The 24,118-nt window shown below is 40.8% G+C and overlaps 1 protein-coding gene across 5 annotated transcripts; it reads right to left on the bottom strand.

The window, feature by feature from the left end:
- Window positions 1-984: 984 nt before the first annotated feature.
- On the bottom strand, window positions 985-20,633 carry sec31a (SEC31 homolog A, COPII coat complex component). Of its 5 annotated transcripts, none has more exons than XM_034238919.1 (28): window positions 20,368-20,633; window positions 19,081-19,160; window positions 15,663-15,786; window positions 15,372-15,570; window positions 15,171-15,266; window positions 14,439-14,579; window positions 14,181-14,323; window positions 13,990-14,089; window positions 13,717-13,878; window positions 13,361-13,516; window positions 13,039-13,269; window positions 12,870-12,944; window positions 12,716-12,757; window positions 11,156-11,887; window positions 10,442-10,697; window positions 9,938-10,116; window positions 9,353-9,479; window positions 9,047-9,192; window positions 8,356-8,529; window positions 7,758-8,012; window positions 6,738-6,842; window positions 5,902-6,004; window positions 4,874-5,203; window positions 4,021-4,076; window positions 3,674-3,922; window positions 3,469-3,588; window positions 3,311-3,382; window positions 985-2,607 (listed from the first exon to the last, which is right to left on the bottom strand). In XM_034238919.1, the coding sequence occupies exons 2-28, from the start codon at window positions 19,157-19,159 to the stop codon at window positions 2,428-2,430; spliced, it is 4,632 nt and encodes a 1,543-aa protein (XP_034094810.1). In that variant the 5' UTR covers window position 19,160; window positions 20,368-20,633; the 3' UTR covers window positions 985-2,427. The 5 variants fall into 5 exon arrangements, with proteins under 5 accessions (XP_034094810.1, XP_034094811.1, XP_034094813.1 ...); XM_034238920.1 differs by having other exon boundaries at window positions 10,442-10,694; XM_034238922.1 differs by lacking the exon at window positions 4,874-5,203.
- Window positions 20,634-24,118: the final 3,485 nt, after the last annotated feature.

Raw genomic sequence — 24,118 nt, 5'->3', positions numbered from 1 at the left:
TCTACAACACCCGCCTCACCCGCAGAGCACTCAGCATCGCTGGTGACCCCACCCATCCCTCCACCTGCCTCTTCACGGGCCTCCTGCCTTCAGGGAGGAGGTTCTGCAGCCTGAGGTCGAGCACCATCCGACTAAAGAACAGTTTTTTACACCAGGCTGTCAGGAGGCTGAACTCTCTCCCCCCTGCCCCACTGGACTATGACTCCCCCGGACACTCAGACACTCAAATCCAGCACGAGACACTTTTTTTACGCTACTATGGACAATCTTGCAATGAATGCACATTCTATGGACAATCTTGCACTAAAAGATATTGATATTGATATTGCAGTGACTGTTATTTTATATATATTGATTGTTGTTTTTTTATCTTAATGTGTGCATGTGTAAATGTGTCTGTTGATTGTGTATATAGGATATACATTAGGGTGGTCCTTAGTGCCATGTATATTTTCAAATTCATTTATTTTAAGCTCCAACCACCGGAATTTGTTATGACAGTCAAGAAAACTCTCCTGGTGAATTGTATTCAAATTCCAACAACATTTACCCCTCCCTCATCAACCTTGAAGTTTAGCGTCAGTTGCAGCACAGTGGCTGCTGGTGTGGCAGCCCAGGTCGATGAGGGAGGGGTAAATGTTGTCGGATTGACTAATAGAATGAATTCTGGAGGTTGGAGCTTAGACTTTCCGACTTTCAATTTTAAGGAACATTCTGTATATTGTATAATTGTATTCGGGATATTTGGAAACGTCATTTCGATCTCTCTGTCTGTACACACAAACTGAAAGATTGACATTAAAGTTGACTTCGATAGGCTACATTTCATCAAACACAGCAACCTATTAGGGCTGGATCCATCTGAATCATGCTTTACAATCAAAATACATTATTACAAGACTTGAGTAGGCCTTATCTTAAAAACACACTTTTTAAAAAAAAACGTTAAAGAAAATAAACTAAGTTCAAAACAACACAAGATCATATCGTAAATAAATACTATTTATTGAAAATATTGCATGTAGTCAATCTCAAACAAAGACTTGTTCTCCTTTATTAACAACATTAGCTGAGGTTGACCCCTCAGACTGGAGCCCTCATCATAGTTGGAATGAAAACCAAGTACACGTCTCTTTCCAGTTTCCTTCTCAGGTCTAATTAATTAGCCGTTAATTACCTCCAAAGCCAGTAAAGAAGACAGTTAGCGTTTGTTTAAGCATGCATACTTTACATTTCCATAAAAGCAAAGTCTCTTTAAAAAAAAAAAAAGGTCATTGCACTCTGCTGAGCCTCGTGATTACAATGAAAAAAAACTAAAACATGAATAAAACATTTAAACATCCGAAAGAAATGGGATTGACATATCCAGACAATATCTTGGTCCAATGTGTTGTATGCAGTGACACCAGTGGTGAAAGTGAGCCAGTGTAAATCAACTTGCCTTGCCTTGCCTAAGCAGAGAGAGGGGATTAAAGCTCTAACTAAAGTCATGATAGGTACATTAAAAAAAACAACTTGCTTTAAATGCCTCTGAGTTGGACTACTGGTTTAAAATCAATCTAATGCCCAGTTTCTCATTATTAATATTTAATCCACATTCTGTCTCTATCTTCCATTTACTGTGTCATCTGCAGATCAGTTGCAAAATGCATGCAGGCGATGATGCATTTATTTAAAAACAAAGCAAGATTTTGTTCATAAAATCTATGTTTAATGGATTATAAAGGTATCTGAGCATTATTGTAGTGCACAAATATAGTGAGACAATAAAAGTCTAATATGTTAAATTGATTGCGGTTTGCTTGGTCACGCACTTCTATATCATGAGCAGGTTTCTGTTAATGCCAAATTCATTGAGATTTAACTTGAAATACACTACTTTTATTTCAAACATCTCAACACAAGTAGATAAAAATATACCTTTAAAATTCCTGAATGTCGCTTTTCTCACTTTTGATGTCTTTAAATGTAATCATTATTTTCACATCCACTGTTATAAAGCTCGGCCTTCCTTATATTTAGCTTGATCATTTAAAGATTTCCCCTTTATTATGCTTATTGCATGTTTATTACATTATAAAGTCCATCCATTTTGTTACAAGTTATACATTTAAAGCTAGTTTGATTTTTAGCATGTTGGTAGATTAAGGTCGAATTTGAATTTAACTAGTGTCTAGCCTTTTATTCATTGTGAGATTGTGTTTGCACAGGACTCAGAATGAACTTTCACCACTGAGCGCGACTGATAGCATGGCTTGTGTCAGAAAACATGAATGGCACAAAGAAGAATTTAACAGGATTTCCATACAACTTTCTCGCAAATCTTCCATCATTTGCACTGAGTCATGGTGGATCTCCCTGTGACACGAGCCCGACCACTCTCTCTTCATTTTGCACGGGTCAAAGACTCGGAGGAGTTTCTGCCCGTCACACCCCCAGTTTGTTGGCTTGCGTCAGCACCACCTTGAGCACGGGCATGAACGCCGACGTCTCGCTGAAGTTGCTGCTACTGACTATGTGTGTGTGGATGTTCAGGCCCTCCGTGTAGGATCGGGACTCTACACTCCGGGCGATGTTATGAAGTCCTCCAACGATGGCGGGAGAAAGCTGCAGAGAAGAAGAAGAAGAAGAAGAAGAAGAGCAGGAAGTGTTGGTGAGAATCATCCTGTGTAAAGTTTCCCAGTTACAGTTATTAAGCAGGATGTATCAATCGATTGGTCAAACTATCCTAATATTTATCAGGATGTTGGGCCTCATGCACCAACAGTTCAGTATATTTCTCCTAAACATTTCTTTATTTTCTCCTAAACATTTCTTTAAAATTGCCTCTATTAGTTTTTAACAAATTCACTAAGCCCTATAAAACTGGGCAAATGTTGGACAGATGGAGCTGGATAGTCTGAGGAAGGTCATAGTGTCTTATTTATAGCCGGATTGATTACTACGATTGTTAGGATTTATGGATGGACAGACATTTCGGTTAGCTTTCTGCGTTCCAATCCAATTTATCTTTTATTTAACCAAAAGATTGGTTCCTAATTGTAGTGAGCTTGTTTAAATTATTACTGTAGTATTACGCTGTGGCTACAATTGTTGTCTTGAAGGAAACCGTGCTGTGAACTAAACTGAAATCTGCTGCGCCTTCATCTATCCATCTGCAGCTCAATTAAAGGCTGTTGGATAATGTGACCGGAAGTGTTCTTGGATCAAAGCTGCATAAAACTGACCTTCTAATTTTCATTGTCATTTTAATGACAATTAAAATTTAATTTAATTTTTCTACAGAGATCAAGCCCAGAGGAATACTCACTGTCTGCTCTCTGAGTTTATCATAGAGCGCTTCCAGACGTTTGTTGGCATCATCAAGCTTCCTCTTAGTTTGCTGTGAAAAGATAAATAATGATTACAAATCGAATCACTTGTGATGTAGGGATAGATTCAATTGTTAACCCTGTGAGATTTACTCACAGGGTCCATAGCCACAGCCAGGCATTTCTGGATGAGCCCCTCAAAGGTGGTCTTCAGGATCAGGTGCTCATCGGGGATGGGCTTCTTCATGATCTTCTCAGCAGGGATGGACTGCAGAGGCTAAAGATGACAATTAAAATAATAGAAGTTTAACATGGAATTGTTAGATGTTATCTTTATATTCTGCAGCAGAGGTGATCAGTACCTGTATAACATCTCCAGTTGGGGCTCCTGGGGCCCCCTCCATACTGGTCTTAGGCATGGCAGGGTTCATGGGTGGAGGGGAGAACTGCTGCTGCTGCTGCTGCTGCTGTATGCCTGAGTACGGGACCTGGGCCCCGTGCTGGCCCTGACCCATAACCTGAGGGGCCCCCGATGATACTGGCTGAGCCTGGGGGTCAGCACCCAGAGGAGCCATGATGGGGGTAGGAGGGGTGTAGTTCGTCGGAATCGACTGAAAGATGAGAAATATGGTTTATTCATATATAATTATAAAACGGTGTACTGTCTTTTCTGACAGGTTAGGTTACATGCTTCAGTCAGCAGACTTACCTTCTTCCTTGATGCTCTGTTCAGGGCAGGAGGGTCATTCCAGCCATTCTGAGGACCTACAGAAAAAAAAATCCTAATCATTCACACTAACAGGACAGAGTCTATTTAATGTTTTAAAATGCTTTGATTTTTGCCTCCCCTGTCTGCACACTTAATATGAAGCTCCAGCTGTTGGTTAATAATGAGGCTATTATTAGGGAACAGCTAGCTGGCATCTGTTCAAAGGTAAGGTGATTCTTGCATCCAGTGTTTATTCAAAGCTAAGCTAACTAGCAGCAGTTAAAGATTTTGGAACCTCAAAAAGCTTCTTCTTTTTTTTTTTAAACAAACATTTGAATTTCCATTAATTTGTCTGTTAAAGGGGTGTGAAAATAGAAATATGTTTTGTTTAACTTTACCTAATTTCTATGCATATTTCATTTTGTATAACTTTAATTTATAAATAAACATTTATTCTGGTGGCATATTCCAGGCTTATTAATGCAGTTAGTAAAGTGTTATTAGTTTATACATAACAGTACTTTGCTGTGTATGCGCATACTACAACCTGTTTTAACTATGTATATACATTTTACTATTACTGTACCCCTGTCTACCACAGTTTTATATTTTATGATATTACTATTTTTAAAGCTGCTGCACTATCTTATGTTCTAGATTAGATTTTCCTTGCAAGACTTCTTTAGAAATATTTGCCCTAACATTGGTAATGGGAGTCTTTTAGCTGCCTTGTTCACTGCAATCATTGAGCACAAACTAAAATCTGTCTTGTATCTTAAAAGGATAAAGAAAGTGGGTGAGTTTGTGAGGTGGCCTGGAGCCCTGCAGACCTGATGCGGGGTCAGCTGTGTACCTGAGACTCCGCCCTGTTGAAGAGGAGGAGGAGGAGGCATGTACGACACAGGAGATCCTGGCCCGCCATGCTGGAAAGAAGCTCCGGAGGTTGGAGGAGCGGCAAAGGAGGAAGAGGAGGATGTTGGATAGAAAGGAGGATATGAGGGAGAGGAGGAGGACGGGCACTGGCTGATGGGAGGAGGTCCGGGATAGACCGGGGATGTGGGCTGTGTGTAGTGAGAGAGAAAGCCGGCAGGCTCTGCTGGAGGAGCAGCAGAGGAATACTGCAGAGGCTGATAGACAGCCCCCCCCCCAGCTCCAGGATGGTACTGGTTGACCTGGGGGTAGGCTGGGAGTCACACAGGATACAACACATGCTGTTAGTGAACAACTCACTCTGTTCCATGCTTTACTAACTGTTTCATGCAACAGGACCAACCTGTAGTTACATAATGAGTTACAGTACAGAGCATGCTAACATGCTATATGAGTAGCTTCTAGGTCATAAAAGACTCAACAGGCAAAGAGATCAACTTCAAATGAAAGGCTATTCATTCTCATTTTCTGTTAGTGATTGAGAATAATAGCATAGAAGAGATTCAAACATTTCTGAATGGAAATGCTTGCCAGTGTTGTAAAAAAGACAGAAAAAAGATTCTACAGTAATGTTGCAGCCCTGTCTCTTACCAATAACATGTTTTACACTTTCTAATTTACTTTGCCAGAGACAAAGTTTCAGCCAACATTTTGTATTTCAAGTTAAGGACTGTAACGTTTGTATACTTCGCCAAACAGAGTCCCACAAGGGGTTGGGTTTGGCAATTCAGATGCATTCAAACCTGACCTGGTTGATTTGGTTTCATATTATTCTGACTTGTTATGGCTGATGTTGAAGCTCTTAGTCACATTTTAAGGCAGGTTTAAAAACTGGATTGAGTGTGTTTTCTTAAACCTATAATTCGATTGCTCTGGCTTGAATCATTGAGTTACTACCTTATTGAATTTTTTATTTGAAACCACAGATTGTGAAAGTGACCATAAACTTACGCTGGTACTGATGTGAGTACATGTAAGCAGGAGTGGAGGAGACAGGAGGTTGGGCGTCCGTGCCGGGCGGTGGCATCCCGTACATTTGGTTTGAAGGCTCCACCTGCGAAAATACATAAAGAAAACTGAAACTATGTTTCAAAAAGAAGAAGAAGGGGAACTGTCCATTGATGACTCCCTTTGCTTCTACAGAGGATTCATCCAGCAGGGAAGACTTTGAAATATTTAAAAACATTTCAAAAAATCAGCTCCGACTATACATGTTGTAAAATCAAAACGCTGATTATACTGTATGGTAAAGGATCAGTAATACTAGCAATAATAGAATAGTTAGAATACATGAATGTATGTTTTCAGAGTGGTATTGCTTTGTTAAGTCCCACTGCTCATCTTTGCAAATAAGAGAGAAAATAAATAAAGGATTTAGAGCTTGGTAAGTCCTTTGGTCAGTGCTCTCAAGTATATGTTTTACATTAGGACTAGCTCAGAACAACAGACTGTAGAAACAAACTAAAACTAAGCGTGGTGTTGCAACACACAGCACATAGTCCTGAGTCAAATGCTCTTCTGTAATGTGTGTAGTTCAGGAGCATTATGTTTGCTAACAAGGAACAGCATGCATGTCAGTGATCGTGTAGTCTGTACATTGGAGTGAAACAAGAGACACAAATGAAAGAATGAGTGGAGAATGCATCAACAGGAAGTGGGTTAGCCAAGGGAAGAAGCACCACCACAGAAAAGCACAGCATATGAGGTATTGATCTAATCAATGAAAACACTTGTTTGTATTAGGGACGTCTGTGTGCAACAACATCTGTAAACATCAGTGTGTGTACCTGTTGCTCTGAGGGCCTGCCTACTTGAGAAGGAGGAGGAGGGTGATGGGGGAGGGCTGTGGGAGTTTGGTTACTCCAGGAGGTGACAGTAGAGGCAGCCCTCACCTGAAGCACACAGAGACACACGGCACACACCAATGATGGCCCGGCATGGAGAGGGGGGGGGGGGGGGGGACGACACACCACAATGCACACACATTGCACCAGAGCCAGGGTTCAAATGACAGGAACACAACTCCCCCTCAGTACCCAGCCCCACAATAAGAACATTATTCATTAATATTTCACAATTAGGTTTAGGAAATAGCATGTGATTTAAACCCTGGCAAGAATGGAAATTCAGTAAATGAAATGACATCAACACAACAGCAATGAGCACTTCACCGGGTGGTTAGTTAGTAGGCAATAGGGATGAGGTTTGATAGCATTTAATCAAATACAAATCCAATACATAACCTACTTAAATGTGAATCCTTTCAAAACTCTTACGGAATCAGGTTTTCTTTTCAGCAGTGTTAGTGGCAGCCTTTCATGTACAACCTGTAGCTACAACCTTAAAATGGGGTTAACAGCAAATGATATGCAATATAATAACTTAATGTTAAAAAGTGATAATACAATATTTGTTCAAATACAGCTGCAGAGAGCATATTAGCCATAGAATAGTATGTATTATTATTATTATTATTATATATTAGTCTATTATCTCAAGCTGATGTTAATTTTTGTATTCAGTTATTCAAAATATGAGACTGTCATTTGTATGCATTTCATTGCTCTTTGCTACTAAAGGGAGAAAGGAGGCAGGAGAGATCTGATAAGAGATTCGTTAGAGTCTGAGTTTAACATTAATATATCAAACCCATCCCTAGTACGTAACCTGTAGATGTTGATGTCCAAGAAAAAGGAAACCAGTCTGTGTGAATCCTGATGTCTTTTAAAACATTAGACATCAGGATTCACACAGATTCAGGTTTATGAGCAAAAGGGAAGAAACTTGTGAAACTCAGAGGGACGTACCGGCTGGTAATACTGCGGCTGTGCTGGGGCGGAGGCAGCAGGCGTTGGCATGGCCACAGGGGGGGCTGCTGCACGGGGCTGAGGCACCATGGCAGGTCGGACCGGGGTAAACAGAGGACGGGGCAGGGTGGGCTGAGGCTGAATGGGGGCCGGAGGCTGGGACTGAACTTTCTGCGTTTGTACCAGAGCTGCTGGAGCCGCAGCTTGCTGCCCCAGAGCCCGACTGAGGCGGTCACGAAGCTGCTGCACGGAAACCTGTATGGTCCAAAAGGGAAAGGGACATTTAGAGGATTACTCAAATTGTTTGCAATTGACTAAAGGCTTTTCTAGCTGTGACATAGGAAGAAATAAACAGTGGAAGTTGATTCCTTTTTTTCCCTTCTATATTTCCCATGCATATTATGAGCTGCTAATGTATATTATGTATGTATATTATTTCACGTCATATCAAAGACCCAAAATTAACACTATAAACGGACAACTACATGACTGTGAGCTATTTAGTCAAACAGCATTTGTATAGGAAAATATGTCCAAAGCTATTTGATAAATATAAGCGGTTTCAAGTGTACATGATTTTATAAATAGCTGTTCATACCTGGTTGGTGTTGTCGGGCAGGTAGGTGATGGCGGTGGTCAGACTGCCCTGGGAGGCCAGCAAGTTTGCATACTGACTCATCTTCTCAGCCAGCAGGATGCCAATAGCAGCGGGACCAGAGCGCTGGGTCTGCTCTACGGCACGACGCAACACCACCACCTTCTCCACCAAGTCCTGAGGGAACGAGACAAGGACCCCATTTAAACAACAATGTTTAGATTTAAGCTGCATATACAGACTTTATTTTGGAGCAACACAGTAACTTGAAAAAATCTAAAATCTGACAACTCTTTTTTTCTTCTCTACTGTCCCTGCATTTCCACTGTTGCACAACACTAAGATATTATCACCTCATAAAGTTCCATGGCTCCACAGAGATCTTCAGCAGCTTTCATACCATCTTTTTGCTGTTATGCCCACAACATTAATGTTTCAGTTCAATGCTATATTAACTCCTTTCTTTTTTTCGGTCAGCAGGCAGGGCTTTTTATTTAGCAGACAGACGAAGTTAGAGACCAACTTATGATCATGGTGGAATATTTAGAAGCTAAAGAGCCATATACTATCCTCATGAGTTGTTATAAACAAAGAACTACGCTAATAATGAGAATATTTAACAATACAATTGTGGAGATGCTGCCCTTAAGTGCCCAGATAAATCATTTTTTGCAGGTTTTAGTTAGAGACACACCTGGAGAGAGAGTGGACAGTGTCCATCTTGTGACTTGGTCCAGCATGAAACAAGTTTTTCCACGTTTCCTGCACAGATGTAACACAGACAGGCCTGCGCCTGCAGCTGGGCGTCCTCTCCTGCCTCCAGTCTGTCCCCGAGAAGATCTGACAAGCAAGACACTTCAGTTAGAGAGCACCAATTCACAGCTAATAGACAATGATGAAAAACTGTAAGCAACGATGAAACTCAGCAACAACATGTCAGCAACACTCTGGTCTAGTGTGGTCTCTCAGCACAGTAATATGCATGTATCCTTGAACTAACCACAGAGGGAAGAGAATTTCTCGGGCTCAGCGTAGGTCATGACAGCAGCCAGAGCCTCCTTCCAGTTCTGCAGCTCACACGTGGTCAGGATGTCGTGCCAGTCCTTCAGCACTACTGCACTGATCAGCTGCAGGACAGAAACACACGTATATATAGTAAAAGTATTCCAGTATTTTACTTAGGTAAGGTACAAATACCTCAAACTATTATACAATTGTTTATTCCCTTCATGTTTAGTAAAGTGGTCTTTCATGACAAAAACATTCTCCAACTTCTTAGCTTTTTTATGCAAGACCGCTTTCTGGTCAATTAGAACAATATTGGACATCTACAGCAGTAAAATGCAACATAAATATCCATATAAAATATAATATTAAAATAATATTACGGCACATTTTACTGCTGAATGAGTACTTTTACTTTAGATTCTTAAAGTATATTTAGCTGATATTACTTTTACTTAAATGCAGTAGTTAAGTAAATTCAGGGTAAGGAATTAGTCATTTCAATCTAGATCTGGTTACTACTTCAACCACTGGTTACATCATCAATAATAAACTCTATTTATAAAACTGTTGTTGTTACCTTAGTTATCTTGCTGTGTTTCTTGGTAAAGTACTTCTTCTGTGTTTTCTCTAAGAGGTCGGCTCCTCCGGCGATGGCTAGGATGATACCGTCTGCCATCCTGTTGTCATGGAGACAGAGCTCCACAGCTCCTTCAAAGTCTCCGGTCAGCAGCGCCTGGGTGATCAGCCCGTCCACATCTAGCAGGAGAACGAATAATAAAACAACAGAGTTTATTTGATCTAGTTTGGTCTCTCGCTCTGGCTGAAGGTGATATTGTGTCAAATCTGCTGCAAAAGAAGGGATCCCACTTTTATCGGGAACATTTCCAGTGACAATCTATATAGTAGGAAGAGACAGGGATCACGCCATACACTGATATGTTCCCCTTTGTGGAAGTCTGATTATAAAGAAGTGCAGTCTATGGCTATAACTTGAGGAAAAAATACTTTTTGGACTGTTTTCCACAGGATCCAGGCTGTGTAGGAACGATAGTATGTCATGAACCATTGAAAGAGTTGTTACCTTGACCGATGCTGAGACTGACTCCTTCTGATTGGGCTGGAGTGGGAGCTGGAGCAGGAGTGGGAGCAGGAGTGGAAGCAGGAGTGGGAGCTAGAACGGGAACTGGAGCTGCAGCTGGAATTGGAGATGGAGCCAGAGCAGGAGCTGGATCTGGCACTAGAGCTGGAGCTGGAACCTCAACGGGCTCCTCGACTGGAGCTAAGGTCTCAGCAGGACTGGGTTCCTCCTCCACTGGAGCTGCCACCTCCTCCTCCTCCTGAAACACCAAAGAAACATCCTTTCAATGTACTCTTCTCTTTCCCCAAGTGCTGCAGTAATTGTCAGATTCAAATGCTTAAAAATGCTAGTATATGCAGTAAAATGTTACGAACTAAAATTTTTTTTTTGCTATGCTGGGGTGTTCAGATTCCGTGATCTTTTCTCTAGCTCTTGCGTTATATCGGCTGGATTGCAGATGTTATCTTGTCTATATTTTTGTATTCTTCATTCACCTTAAAGGAATGCTACAAAACATTTTCTTTCTAAATAAAATGTGTCACAGGATGACTATAAATATATAAAAGGCCATTGGGGGTTAAGAAATTCCTTTAAATTATAAAAAATGAATTTGTTTACAATGTTGTGCAAGGCCTTTACCGCTGCCCATACAAGATGTCAGCAGGGTCCTTAGCAAAAATCTGTATTTTTTAAATCAGTGCAGGTATCAAGGTGTACCTCCTCGTCCAAGGGGATCTCTTCTTCCTCTGCGTCCTCCTCTGGGAGAACCTGGTCCATATTCTCTTCTGATTCACCGGCAGGAGCGACCTCTAGATCTTCCGCTGCTGGCTCTTCAGACTCAGGGTAAGGAGCGGAGTCCAGTTCCAGCGTGGCTGCAGGCTCAAGGTTTGCTGCAGCGGCGATCATGTCAAAGGCCTCCAAGGGGTCCGCAGGCGGCACAACTGCAGCTGCAATCATGTCGAAGGCGGCTTCAGGAGTGTCAGCAGCCGGCAAAACTGCAGCAGCATCCATGTCAAAGACTTCTTCTGGGTTATCAGCCAGCGACACATCTGCATTAGCAATCATATCAAAGGCTGCCTCTGGACTTTCAGCAGGCGGCATGACTGTGGTGTCAGCTGGAAGTACATCTGCTGCGGCGGCAAACATGTCGAACGCTTCCAATGGAATTTCGGCAGGCGGCACGATTGAGGCGGCAGGGGGAGGTACATCTGCAGCAGCGGCGATCATGTCAAAGGCTTCCTCTGGGTTGTCAACAGGTGGCAGAAATGCAGTGGCAGCGGGAGGCACGACTGCAGCAGCGATCATGTCAAATGCTTCTTCTGGGTTGCCAACGGGCGGCAGGACTGCGGCAGCCGCAATCATGTCGAACGCTGCCTCTGGAGTTTCAGCAGCAGGGATAAGGCTGAGGTCTGGTAAAGACTGCAGGCTGACTGGAGCGGGCATCTCCACCTGAATATGGAGGGAGGAAATGGGTTCAAAGTCAGGGACTGTGATTTAACTTTTGACTAAGTGTATGAACAGGCTAAATATTTACACTTCAGAGAGGGAGATATTTAAAACAACAGCCTTAATCTAAAGAAATAGTCAAATCTGTACATGTGTTTGCACTTTTACACTGAGTTTTGCTAAGCAGATTTAAGAGGAAGAAAAAGCACTGTGATTGTAAAATTAAAAGTCTGTGCAAAGCTTCCTCTGAGTAGTTTCAATACAGAAGTAGTTGTTGCTTCATCTTTATGAATACTTGCAACACTTTCTGAGGCAGAGACGACAGCCATGTGTATGGCTCAGTAAGCAGGACAAATGGAGAGAATAGTACAGTGTGGTAATGGACAATTTGGAAGCGTTTCAACTGAGTGGGCAGGAAGACAGGGACAGTATTTCCTATTGTAAACTAAATATTGTTGGATGTTTATATAAAAGACTGCCTGTGATGTGCTTTTTAGGATTATCGGTAGCTGTTTTATCACATGTTTTTCAAGTTAACATTTTCATTGGAAAGGCCTTGTAACACCATATTACTGGAACTGCATCACTTGTAATCACTGTATATAGTAATTGACGGAGGATGCTTATCATTAAACAGGATCAGATTAAATGTGCGCACCAGAATAAGCAGCACTTTAAAAAGTGACATGACACATTTAATCTGGCCGAGAAGGAGGTAATTTTTGGAACCAGATGCCTTGAAATTCTTAGAGATAGATTTTAAATTCTCACTTTCCAAAAAGATATTCCTTTAAAATCAACAGTGGGATTAAATGCTCCTGACAAACGTACCTGTGGAGGCTCAGCAGGCTTTTCCTCCAACGCTGCTGAAATCTGAAAACAAAATGGAGACATGTATCACAGGATGTACTAAAAGAAAACGATGTGTTTTGAGCAAATACATTCAGTAAACAGTGTCATACAGAACATTGAAAATACAGCTCACCTTTAAGGCGAGCTCCTCTTTGTTGTACCCAAGGAGTTCTAGGTACTTGCTGCGGATATCACTTTCAAAATTAGCCTGAAAACACAAAAACATCACACAAACAATTAGAAAGATTACAGAAAATGTACTGAAAACTATTTATTTCCAAGTTTCATTCTGAATGTCATACCTTAAGGAAAGACCAAAGAGTCTTCTCAAACTCATTTTCAGCTCCATCGATCTTCTCCTGGCAGAACTCCACAAAGCTCCCTGCTCTCAGCGTGGCCTGCAGCTGGTCAGAGCGCTTCAAAAATGCTGTTTCTATGACGACCTGGCTGACATGTACGACGTGTGAGGAGCGCTGCTGAGGCTGCTGTGGGTTCGGCTTGCTGTTCTCCAAGGAAACCAGCTTACCTCCAAACTAGAAGTGAACAAGAGCCAGAAGAATGTCTGAGATGGTGAAACAACGAAGCTAAATCCTGAATGTAATTAGTGTAGGACACGGGACTCACAGCAAACGAGGCTCCTACAGGTCTGCGGATCCACTTGGGGGGCTTCTTCAGAGGGTTGATGGTCGCTGGAGTAGCAGGAGCCTGAGGAGGCAGCTGCAGGGGCGGCAAAGTTTGCCCTGTGCCAAAAGGATCCATGTTCCCAAACGAGTTGGTAATCTGTAACAGAGACGAAAAGTCATTTAGATGCAATGCCAGGTGTGCCGAAAATGTAATTCACTGATTTTGTGTAATGTGCAGATCTACGAAAAGCTGCTCATTAAAAGTTTCCTGCATGTTTTTGTCTCGGACATTTAATTACCCATATAAAAAGAATGTAAAATTAAAATATGTAGATTACATTTCATATAAACACACACCTGATCAGCTCGTCTCTGGCTCTGCGCCGTGTTGGTTCCTCCCATGATGGAATAGATGTCGATGTGTCCGTCGAAGCTTGCAGCCGACAGCACCGCGGGGTTTCTGGGACACCATTGGATGTCAAAGCACCACGGACTGCTAGTGGGCAACTCGTACAGCACCTGAGGATCCAATCAGATCATTTATTTACATCAGAGGTACAACAATGGGACAGGTGTTTGTTCCGTTTGCTACTTTGAACGTGTTAATAAAACATTTATAGTAATGTTTACCTCTGCTGTGTTTGGGTTCCAGCACAGAATCCTGTTGTCCTTTCCGCAGCTCAGGAGCAGATCAGGATCAGCCAGACTCCAGGCGATGGACAGGACACCCCTGTTTGTAAAGGTCAGCTAAGTCTTAAAAATTCACATTGAGAAATGAGAAAAAAGGTTTATGCTCCTTTGCCACAAACAGATGCTTTTACCGTGTGTGATTCTCTAAAATCTTGAGAGGAGAGGAAGCAAAGCGTAAGTCCCACATCTGGATAACCGGCATTCGATCGTCTTCCGAGGACAAAACCAGCTGAGTAGCAACTTCTGGGTTCCAAGCCAGCCCGGAACAATGCATCTGAAAAAAAAGACATGCACATTAAATAAAGACAGTTTAAATTGAAATTATTGTTCAAAGATCCAGCATTATTTTTGGTCCAAGACTTCCTCCGAGTGCAGAAGGATCAACGTACTCTGTTGCTGTGGTCGCTGACTTTGATAATGAGGTCGTTCTTGCGGAGGTCCCACACTGAGGCTCGGCCACTCGGGCTGGCAGAGGCCAGGATGTGTTGGACCTGTCTGTTCCACGACACATAGCTGATGTCCTCCAGAGGCTTTAAGACAAGAACATTAGCTATTTTTCAATCCAATCCAATCCACTTTATTTATATAGCACATATTAAAAACAGAGGGTTTACCGAAGTGCTTCACAGCCACATAACATTATAATAAAATATAATATTACAATAATAATTGTTGTCATTCAGAAAATTCAAAATATTCATGGTCTAAACTGCTACAACCGTTATTTACCCACATTAAATGACACAGATATTTCTGTTCAATGCTTTAACAAAGTAATTAGGGCTGCATAATATTTCATTTCAGAATTGAAAGAATATCAACAATGTGGCTTCTGAAAGGATCATGTTCATCCAAAACAAGTATTTTTTTCGTCATCCCAATGTCAGTTTTTTTTCAATACGATAGACCCTGATAATCCTTTTGGACTTAATTATGGTGACATCCGACAAAATAATGAAGTCAAATGACAAACACAAACTTTCCTTAAAATTAAACTTCACAAGTTCACATGAATGGACTTCACAATTTAACAGTGGAAAAAGATGCAGTAAGATCAAGAGTGTTATTGATATTTACAAATTATAGAAGAAATTACTTGAAAAGTAATTACTAAAGCTTACCTGAGTTTTAGGTCCTGGTGTCATTGGAGAGCCAAAGTTATTCATGTCCCAGATATAGATTTCAGACTCATTCCCACCTGATGCAACCAGGTTTGTCTGCAGCACAGAGGAAACAATACAAAATGACTCACTGCATTTGGTTATAAAAACGGACTGCTTGCATGTGATAGATTCACTGAAGCTGGAGTAAATGGATCGTACCTGGAACGGGTTGACGTCGAGACCTCTGACTGGCCCAGTGTGCTTGTCACTCTCTGCAATGATCACGTCGGTCTCTCCAGCCATGATCTTTGCCGGGTCGTACAGAATGACGTTGCCATTCTCGCCTCCGGCAACAAGGACCCCGGACGGGTTACCTTGGGAATCTATCCCATAGGGGCCCCATACCAGTTTGTGGTATCTGTGGGGAGGAAGAAGCACAACATGTGTGATGACAACTGCACTTGAAGGGATTTTTTTTTTAAGCATTATTTCATTGGCAGCTTTTAGTACCTGTGAGAGGAGACGAGGCTGCCACATGACTTCATGTCTAGAGATGGGTCTGACAAGTCCAGCTCGAAAAACTCCAGCGAGGCATTGGTGCTGAAGGAGGCATCCAGCTGCTGGGCTGATGTTCCTGCAGAGAGAGAAATCAGAAACTTTGGTGCATGCTGTGACATATGAAACATAATGTTGCATTGATCGTACTTCTCAGAAAGAGTCTAAAATGACACTAAAGATTGCTTGAAGAGCATACTAAGGAGTGAGTGTAAAGAATAAGACACATTTATTAAGAGACGTATGCCTACCTATAGCAAGTCATCAAATGATTAATAACATGTAAGCTCAAAGCAGGACTAGATAATTGGAGAGCTTACACCAGCCATATTGTTATTTATTTTCAAGGGAATATATTCATTTGCTCAGTGATATATGTTATTATATTGTTTCAAATGTCTCTTTTTTTCGTGAGGATACTTTAATAACTACTGCAGCAATTAAAGTTGAATTAACAACAATCGAATTGTGCCATGTATTCTATAAATAGGGATGAAGTAACAGCAAATGGATGTAATGGAAACAAAAAGAAAATAATATAAATCAGAAAAAGACCACAATGAAGATGGGTGAAAGTGATACCCCAAGTGAAGGAGTTCAAGTATCTCGGGGTCTTGTTCTCGAGTGAGGGAACAATGGAGCGTGAGATGGGCCGGAGAATCGGAGCAGCGGGAGCGGTACTGCAGTCGCTTTACCGCACTGTTGTGACGAAAAGGGAGCTGAGCCAGAAGGCAAAGCTCTCAGTCTACCGGGCCATTTTAGTTCCTACCCTCACCTATGGTCATGAAGGATGGGTCATGACCGAAAGAACGAGATCGCGGATACAAGCGGTCGAGATGGGTTTTCTCCGCAGGGTGGCTGGTGTCTCCCTTAGGGATAAGGTGAGAAGTTCGGTCATCCCGGAGGGACTCGGAGTTGAACCGCTCCTCCTTCGCGTTGAAAGGAGCCAGTTGAGGTGGTTCGGGCACCTAGTTAGGATGCCACCTGAGCGCCTCCAGCTGGGAAGAGACCAAGGGGTAGACCTAGGACCAGGTGGAGGGATTATATCTCTTCGCTGGCCTGGGAGCGCCTTGGGATCCCCCAGTCAGAGCTGGTTGATGTGGCCAGGGAAAGGGAAGTTTGGGGCTCTCTGCTGGAACTGCTACCTCCGCGACCCACTGCACTGATTGGGATATGTTCAAAGAGTCTTGTGGTGCCGACTTGGATGAACTTGTTGATGTAACATGCTCATATACAGCCTTTTGTAAAGACATGATTATTCCGTGTAAGCAAGTTAAAATATACCCTAATAACAAACCATGGGTGACCAGGCGGTTAAGTCCAGCATTCAGAAAAATAAACAAGCTTTTAAACAGGGAAGTGCCTTTGATCTGCATGAGGGTAATAGGGAACTTAAAATAGAAATTCTGAAAGCTAAACAGAATTTTAAATCTGAACTACAAAACAAAATGGCTGCAAACAACCTTGGCTCAGTCTGGAGTAGCATGAAAACCATAACAGGCCTCCGGGAAACAAAGAATAGCTGCCATGTGACTCTGGATGGCTTTAATTCAGATGTTGAGTTTGCAAATGCCCTAAATCACTTTTTTTCTCGATTTGACACATTTGATTTCAGTAAATATATCTGAACTGAAGCTCAAACTTGAAGACAATAAGCATTTTAACATAGATCAGAGGGAAGTGGAAAAGGCCTTTCGTTTAGTAAAAATAAATAAGAGTCATGGACCTGACAACATCTGCGGTCGTTTACTTAAACTTTGCGCAAAAGAAATTAGCCCTGTGTTCCACTACATTTTTAATATGTCTTTACAGACACAGCATGTGCCAAAGGTTTGGAAGGATGCTGTGGTAGTCCCTGTTCCCAAATCCAGAGGCCCCAAAACTCTTAACGATTCTAATGAAGACATTGGAAATCCCATGCAGTTTGCTTACAGGCCACACAGAGGAGTGGAGGATGCCACGGTCACCTTATCTGACTTGGATCTCATGCCAGACTTTTATTTGTTGATTTTTCCTCTGCTTTTAACACAATTCAACCTCATATTCTAATTGGCAGACTTTTAGAACAATTTGAAATAAGCAATAATCTTATGGGCTGGATTCTTGATTTTTTAACCAATAGGACACAAAGAGTGAGGGTGAATGGGACCTTATCTGATCAAGTCAGCTCCTCCACTGGCTCCCCACAAGGATGTGTCCTTTCACCACTATTATTTATACTTTACACTAATATGTGTCAAAGTAGGTGGGAAAATAGGACTATTTTAAAGTATGCAGATGACTCTGTAATTGTTAGTAGGCTCCAGGACAATGAGACCAGCCACGGCCCTGTCATTGACGACTTTGTCAGGTGGTGTGAGGAGTCCTATTTACAACTGAACATAAGCAAAACCAAGGACATGATCATTGATTTTAGAAGACATCCCCACATACATGCAGTCTTAACAATCCAGAATCAGAAAGTAGAATTTGTGCAATCATACAAATATCTCGGGACAATTATTGACTCAAAATTGAGATCTGATCCAAACTGTGAAGCTGTGTGCAAAAGGGGGCACCAGCGTTTGTACTGTCTTAGGAAATTGTCCTATTTTAACATTGACAAAACCATGATGATTATGTTTTATCGTGCTTTTATCGAGTCAATTCTGTCTTTTTCACTAATGTCATGGTTTGGTAACCTGACTTTAAAGAGCAAAAACTCTCTGAGTCAGATCATAAAGTGGTCCAGCAGACTGATTGGTCAGCCACAGCTAAACCTGGAGACCCTGTACCTCAGGCAGTTACAGCGGTTATCCAGCTCCATATTAGACGATGACTCCCACCCTCTGCACTCAGAATTCAAGCTTCTTCCTTCGGGCCGGAGGTTACTTGTCCCAAGGAGTAGAGCGAAGCGGTATAAAAACAGTTTTATCCCAGCAGCTATTGCACAAATTAACACATCATAGGAGCGTCACACAGATGCCTATTTGTATTTATTTATTTAATTGTGAATTTTGAATGTCCATGTTTGTACTAGTGTTTTCCTTCTTAAAATGTTTTTTAAATATTTTGAGATTTGGTTGAGCAGGGTATACTTGTACTTTTACTAGTCCTTTATTAGAGATGTGTCTGTTGTTTGTGTTTGTTTTTAGTGTCAGGATGGAACCCTTGTCTTTTTCTCTGCAAACAGAATCTACCTACGGGTACAAATAAATAACCTGAACCTGAACCCGACCACGGATAAGCGGGAGAAGATGGATGGAACGTGATTGCAACCTAAATGAATGGCAATGGAGGTGCATGCTCTGCGACTTATGGCTGTTTGTATGGCTGGAAGACCAAAATTATGAAATGTCCCGTCAAAAAATACACCATTGCTGCATGCTCATACCTGTTGCAAGGTAGATGGGGTGGTGCTGTGCAGGACTCCAGCTCTGGATGGCTGTGCGGTTAATCTCCTTAAGTTTCATCCTGGGAAAAAAGTTTACATTTTGAAGGAACATGTAGTGATTATTCCAGTTTGATTTACTTTTCCCTCCATTAGGCTTCTGCTGTTATCAAAACAAATAACAGAGCATGCTTTTTATTAAACATTATTTTATGCATTTAAGGATAGGTTCACACATGTGTTTAATGTCTGTCTTAAATACACACTTGCATTCCAATATGTATATTCACAGTTACGGTTCGCTGTGTTCATGGTGTCCATACTGGCTGTCCAAAGATCACTTCTTATCACGTCTTTATTATGAAATGTTCTCTTTTTTCCCTTGCCCATTTTTCTATACTGGGCCATGGTGGTAGTATAGTAACATAGAGAGGAATATTGCAATACAAGTTCACTAATTTAGAAGTCTTTCATTTTTGAAGTGGTGGAGCTGTTGAATTGCATTAGTTTATAAAGACAGATGATTCTGTTATTGAATTTACCATTATTGATATAAATGTGGTGTGCAGAATAATAGAAACACATCCTCCTAAAGGACTGTGCAGTTTAATAAAGAGATGTTATAAGGGGCTGTTGAAGAAAAGTTACATTAGCTTGGTGTACATAATACATTTCAACTGGGTGTAAGTATTTTGTTAAGATAACAATGTGAACCCGTCGTTTAAAGCTAGGAAAGGGAACACCTGCATGTGACAGGTTTATTTAGCAATACAGTTTTTTTTATTCCTACTTGTATGAAGTGCATTGCCAGCATTCAGCCTCGCTACTGTAATAAATACAGTAGTTACTGAATTATACTCAAAGGCCTACTTTGACTGACACCAATGAAGACATGCTCATTTTTAAGCTATTTTGCAGAAATTATATTGCAAATGCTTTATCTAGCTCTGAAGAAACTTGGGAGCTTGTCGGCGTACTTTCTTCATTCAAAGGTTAACAATAGAAAAACAAAGTACAATACAAGCTAGCAGCAAGCTAACAGCTGATGGACCATTTAAAAGCTACACAGCAAAGGCAGTAACCAAGGAATAAACTGTAAGAAGAAATTAGAGTCAAAATGAAAAACTGAATTGGCTGCAGAATAATGTCACTTTTTATCATGCTTCACATGAACATGGTACAGCATGTCCTAAAGGCAACATTATCTCGCCTGCTAGCTGTCTGCAATACATAACAGTGGGAAGACAGTTATACACTAACAGACCTTATTACTTCACTAAGGCGGCTTACCTTCCTTCCTTTGCTCCCTCTTACATGAACACACATACAATAGTTGACAAATACTCCTGCGACTGTACAGGTTCCTCGTTCGGCTCCACTACGGGATTAGAGGGTGTAATAACAGAAGAGGCTACCGGGTCCCGACTACGGACTCAAGACAGATTTCCACGTCCCCACTGGTCTCCATCAACGTGGCACTCAGCAACACCGCTGCCACGAAGAAGAACAACAACTTCCGGGGGACGTCTTCGCCGCTACCATGGCTAGCATGCTAAACATGCCATAGTTTTACCAGAGGTTTTATATTTACAAGTAATTATAGAACCTTTGTGTTCAACATCGTCCAAAATAGTATGTTCTACAGTACTACCCCTGCTAGCATGCTAATGATGCTACCATAGAGAGACGCATGCTAACATGCTAACATGCTAATTGTAGTTTGAATGGGTCCCTGCTATCATGTTAACATGATAGCAGTGCTATTCATATTATGAATAGCACTGCTAACTGGCATGCTAACTATGCTAATGTTACTGTCAACACATTTTACCAAAGTATGCCAAATAAAATGGAACATATGTAAATGTAGTTAGATTAACATATTTCATAGGTGTTTTTTTATTTATTTGTATACTCATTGAGATATTTTACGTTATGATTAGTAACAAGCACAACAATAAATGTATTTTGTATATCTGATGATAAATGAACAAATGTATGGTAAACTTCAGATCCCCACAGATCCCCCACAAATAACAATAAACAACACATTTGCTTCACAATTTGTATTTATTTGGGAATGAGAAACAAAGACGAACCACTAAAGTGCTTTTGGTAAATGTAGGTGTGTCAATAAATCACTGAACTTGCTGCCACTTGAACAGGCCGACCCTGAAAGAACAATGGTGATACAGTAAGGTAAAGTTAGTTTTACACAGACTTAGCAAGGTCTTTAGAGAATGAATGCCAACACCCTCATTTTATATCTAATTTATAATCCTCCCCAGACACATGAATGGGTCAAATGGGTAGTGATTGAAATAATCATTCACTAATTTATGCTTATGTTCTATTAGTGCATTAAAAAATCATTAATGAAGTTTCAGCTCAGACCCCACGCTTAATATGTCTCCCCCTGGCCCACCTACATTTCTCCAGGCCCACCCACACAATAATTCCTGGCTACGCCACTGGTACACATGACTGATGATCTGTACACAGGGTTGGGTTGTAACCATAGACTGTATATATAAATGGACGTAGGGTCCGTGACGTCACCCATAGGATTCTGCAGTTGCCGTGAAGCCCTTAGTAGGCGGAGTCGGCCACTAACGGCTCGACAGTGACGTCAGAGTTCAACTCCCGCCTTCTCCAGCCTGCTCCAAATAAGGGCAAAGAGGCGGAGCCGAGGCGGGACCTGCTGCCACCGAGCTGGAAGCTCCAGAGCTAGCTGAAGCTACCAAGCTAAGCTAACATGCTCCCCATCTGCACGCTGCCGTCGCATTTTACGTTTCTAAGGTAAGCGGACATGAAACTATAAATAATAATCTAAGTTATTGAGTTTTTAGCATAATACTTCAGAATCTTAAAACCCCTTAACGTTTGTATGCAATTGTGCTAAATTCAACACTGGAATCAAGCAAATATTAATATGTTTGCATGACATTAGTTATTTATATTTTGATATCACTTAACTATACGTTTAATACATTTAAGTCAAGCTAAGGTACATGTGATGGTAGCTAGTTAGTGCTCTTAACTGTGAGGCCTCCTCCAAACAGCATAATAACCAGACTATATCATTAAAACTAAGTACCAGTTCTAGATCCTTGACTTTAGACAAACAATTCAAAAGATAAAATGTATTTAAAGACCAATCTTTATTTGAATGTGCCTCTTAACCTGAGATATTAGTTATACAGTAATAGTATTGACAATCTAAAAAAACTGAGCAACTCAACAGTCAACTTTATGTTTCTTATTGTCTAAAGCATTTATTATTTTCATTTTCCCCCTCTCATATTCAGTGTGGACGGATTGAGACAGCATGGTGTCCAGAGAGCAGCAGAGACTTCAGGGAGAAACCTCCGTGTGATGGACGTCCTGTCTGTTGGTTTGGAGAGGACTGAGGGTCTTTCCTCAGCGAGGAGGACCAGGGCTGATGAAGGAGCCCATGCTGGGCAAAGCTGATACCAACTGCACAGGCCTAGTCGGTCACTTTATTTGACTAAATGTGTTTACTTATACATTTAATAGGTTTATACCTTCTGTCCATATGTGCTTTTGGTTCACATTTCAATAAATTGTATTTTTATTTGCACTCCTTTTGTCCATTATTCTTACTGAAAATGTTAGATTACACATTCACATCTGACTGAAGATTGGCCCCATTTATTTGTGATGTTGCAAAACAAGGTACATGTTGTGAAGCTCATAAAGTGAGGCAAATAGAAATAATCAGCTGATGGAGTGTAGATGTGGAAATAGCTGCATTCGATCAGCTGACTGTTTTTACAATAAAAGTAGTTTCTTAGTGAATGTCCTGTACTGGTCTTAAAATCTCATAACATCAGCTTTTAATGTTCCTCTTGGATGTTCTTGTTGACCCTCAGAGAAGGAGAACATGTCCTGTCTTTCAGGCATGTCCTTTCCTAACAAAAATGACAGGAAACATAAAACATATTATTGCAGAACAAGTGTGTTATTTATGAAAGCAGTGTGTTTGTGTGTTTAGGGGCTGTAGATATAATTATTTTGTAATTGTAATGTTTTTTTTTTATTTCAACAATGAGCTACAAAGACAATCAGATTATGAATGAACAGTATGAAGTTCATCAACATTGAAATATATGTTATTATCAAAATAATATTGAACTGTTATCAAAACGTAGTGCAACTGTAGAAGCTTGCTCTGTTGTCTCACTGAAAGAATAACTTTTACCACGTTTTTTACAGACAATATTGAGAGATAAATAGTAGCAGTTCTCACTATGTGTTAAATATCTTTGCCTTCAATACATTAAATTAGAAAGCTGACAAAGTCATATTGCTAAATATCTAAATGCAACTTTTTGCATGGAAAAACCCCTCAACTTCACTGATGTGTAGGTGATCTAGTATTTAGTATTGTTTAATGGAATGTATATCAGTGTATTCAAGTCAATACTTCATTCATTTAAACCAATATCTTTCTTGATTCTTTGTACAGTATGAAAAAAGAGTCTTTGTACCTGTGCTGAAGTTCACTGCTGTGAGGAGTCCAGTTCTGTCTCTCACTCTCTGGTCCAGCCTGTCTGCATCACCTGGACACTTTAAACAAACAGATATATATGTAAAGTACCATGTGTACAAACAATATAACTGATTCTCTTCTGTTGAACATGTTGGATTGTGTATTGTCCGAGTCAGGGTCCTTTTTATTTTACTGTAACTTTGGAAATTGTGTTACCAATGCTTACTGTTTATTTGATACCCATTTGGTAATGCAATTAATAAAAACTTCAAGGTTTGGGTTCGTTCTTCAGATGACTGACGTTAACGTGTAAGCTCGATAATGAACTCCAGCTCAACCAACCATATTGTAATATCTAAGTAATCATCTTGAAATATGACATTAATAATTGTAATATACACACATCTTATTGTGAGGTTGATTTCACATACACTACTTCGACATTAGCTTGTCTACATACTGAGCATAGCCAATTTAAATTAACCTTAGATGCATACAGTTCTACCTACATAATAACATATCTCTAAG

Source organism: Gymnodraco acuticeps, unplaced genomic scaffold, assembly GCF_902827175.1.
Source record: "Gymnodraco acuticeps unplaced genomic scaffold, fGymAcu1.1, whole genome shotgun sequence".
Lineage (NCBI taxonomy): Eukaryota > Metazoa > Chordata > Actinopteri > Perciformes > Bathydraconidae > Gymnodraco > Gymnodraco acuticeps.
This window is presented reverse-complemented; position numbering and strand designations above follow the sequence as displayed.

Excerpts from the sequence above, each read along its gene's own strand:
- sec31a (XM_034238919.1), bottom strand. The coding sequence starts at position 19,159 with ATGAAACTTAAGGAGATTAACCGCACAGCCATCCAGAGCTGGAGTCCT. Across the intron at positions 13,270-13,360 it reads CTGTAGGAGCCTCGTTTGCT|TTTGGAGGTAAGCTGGTTTC; the intron begins GTGAGTCCCGTG and ends GTTCACTTCTAG. Across the intron at positions 5,204-5,901 it reads GTACTCACATCAGTACCAGC|CCTACCCCCAGGTCAACCAG; the intron begins GTAAGTTTATGG and ends TGTGACTCCCAG.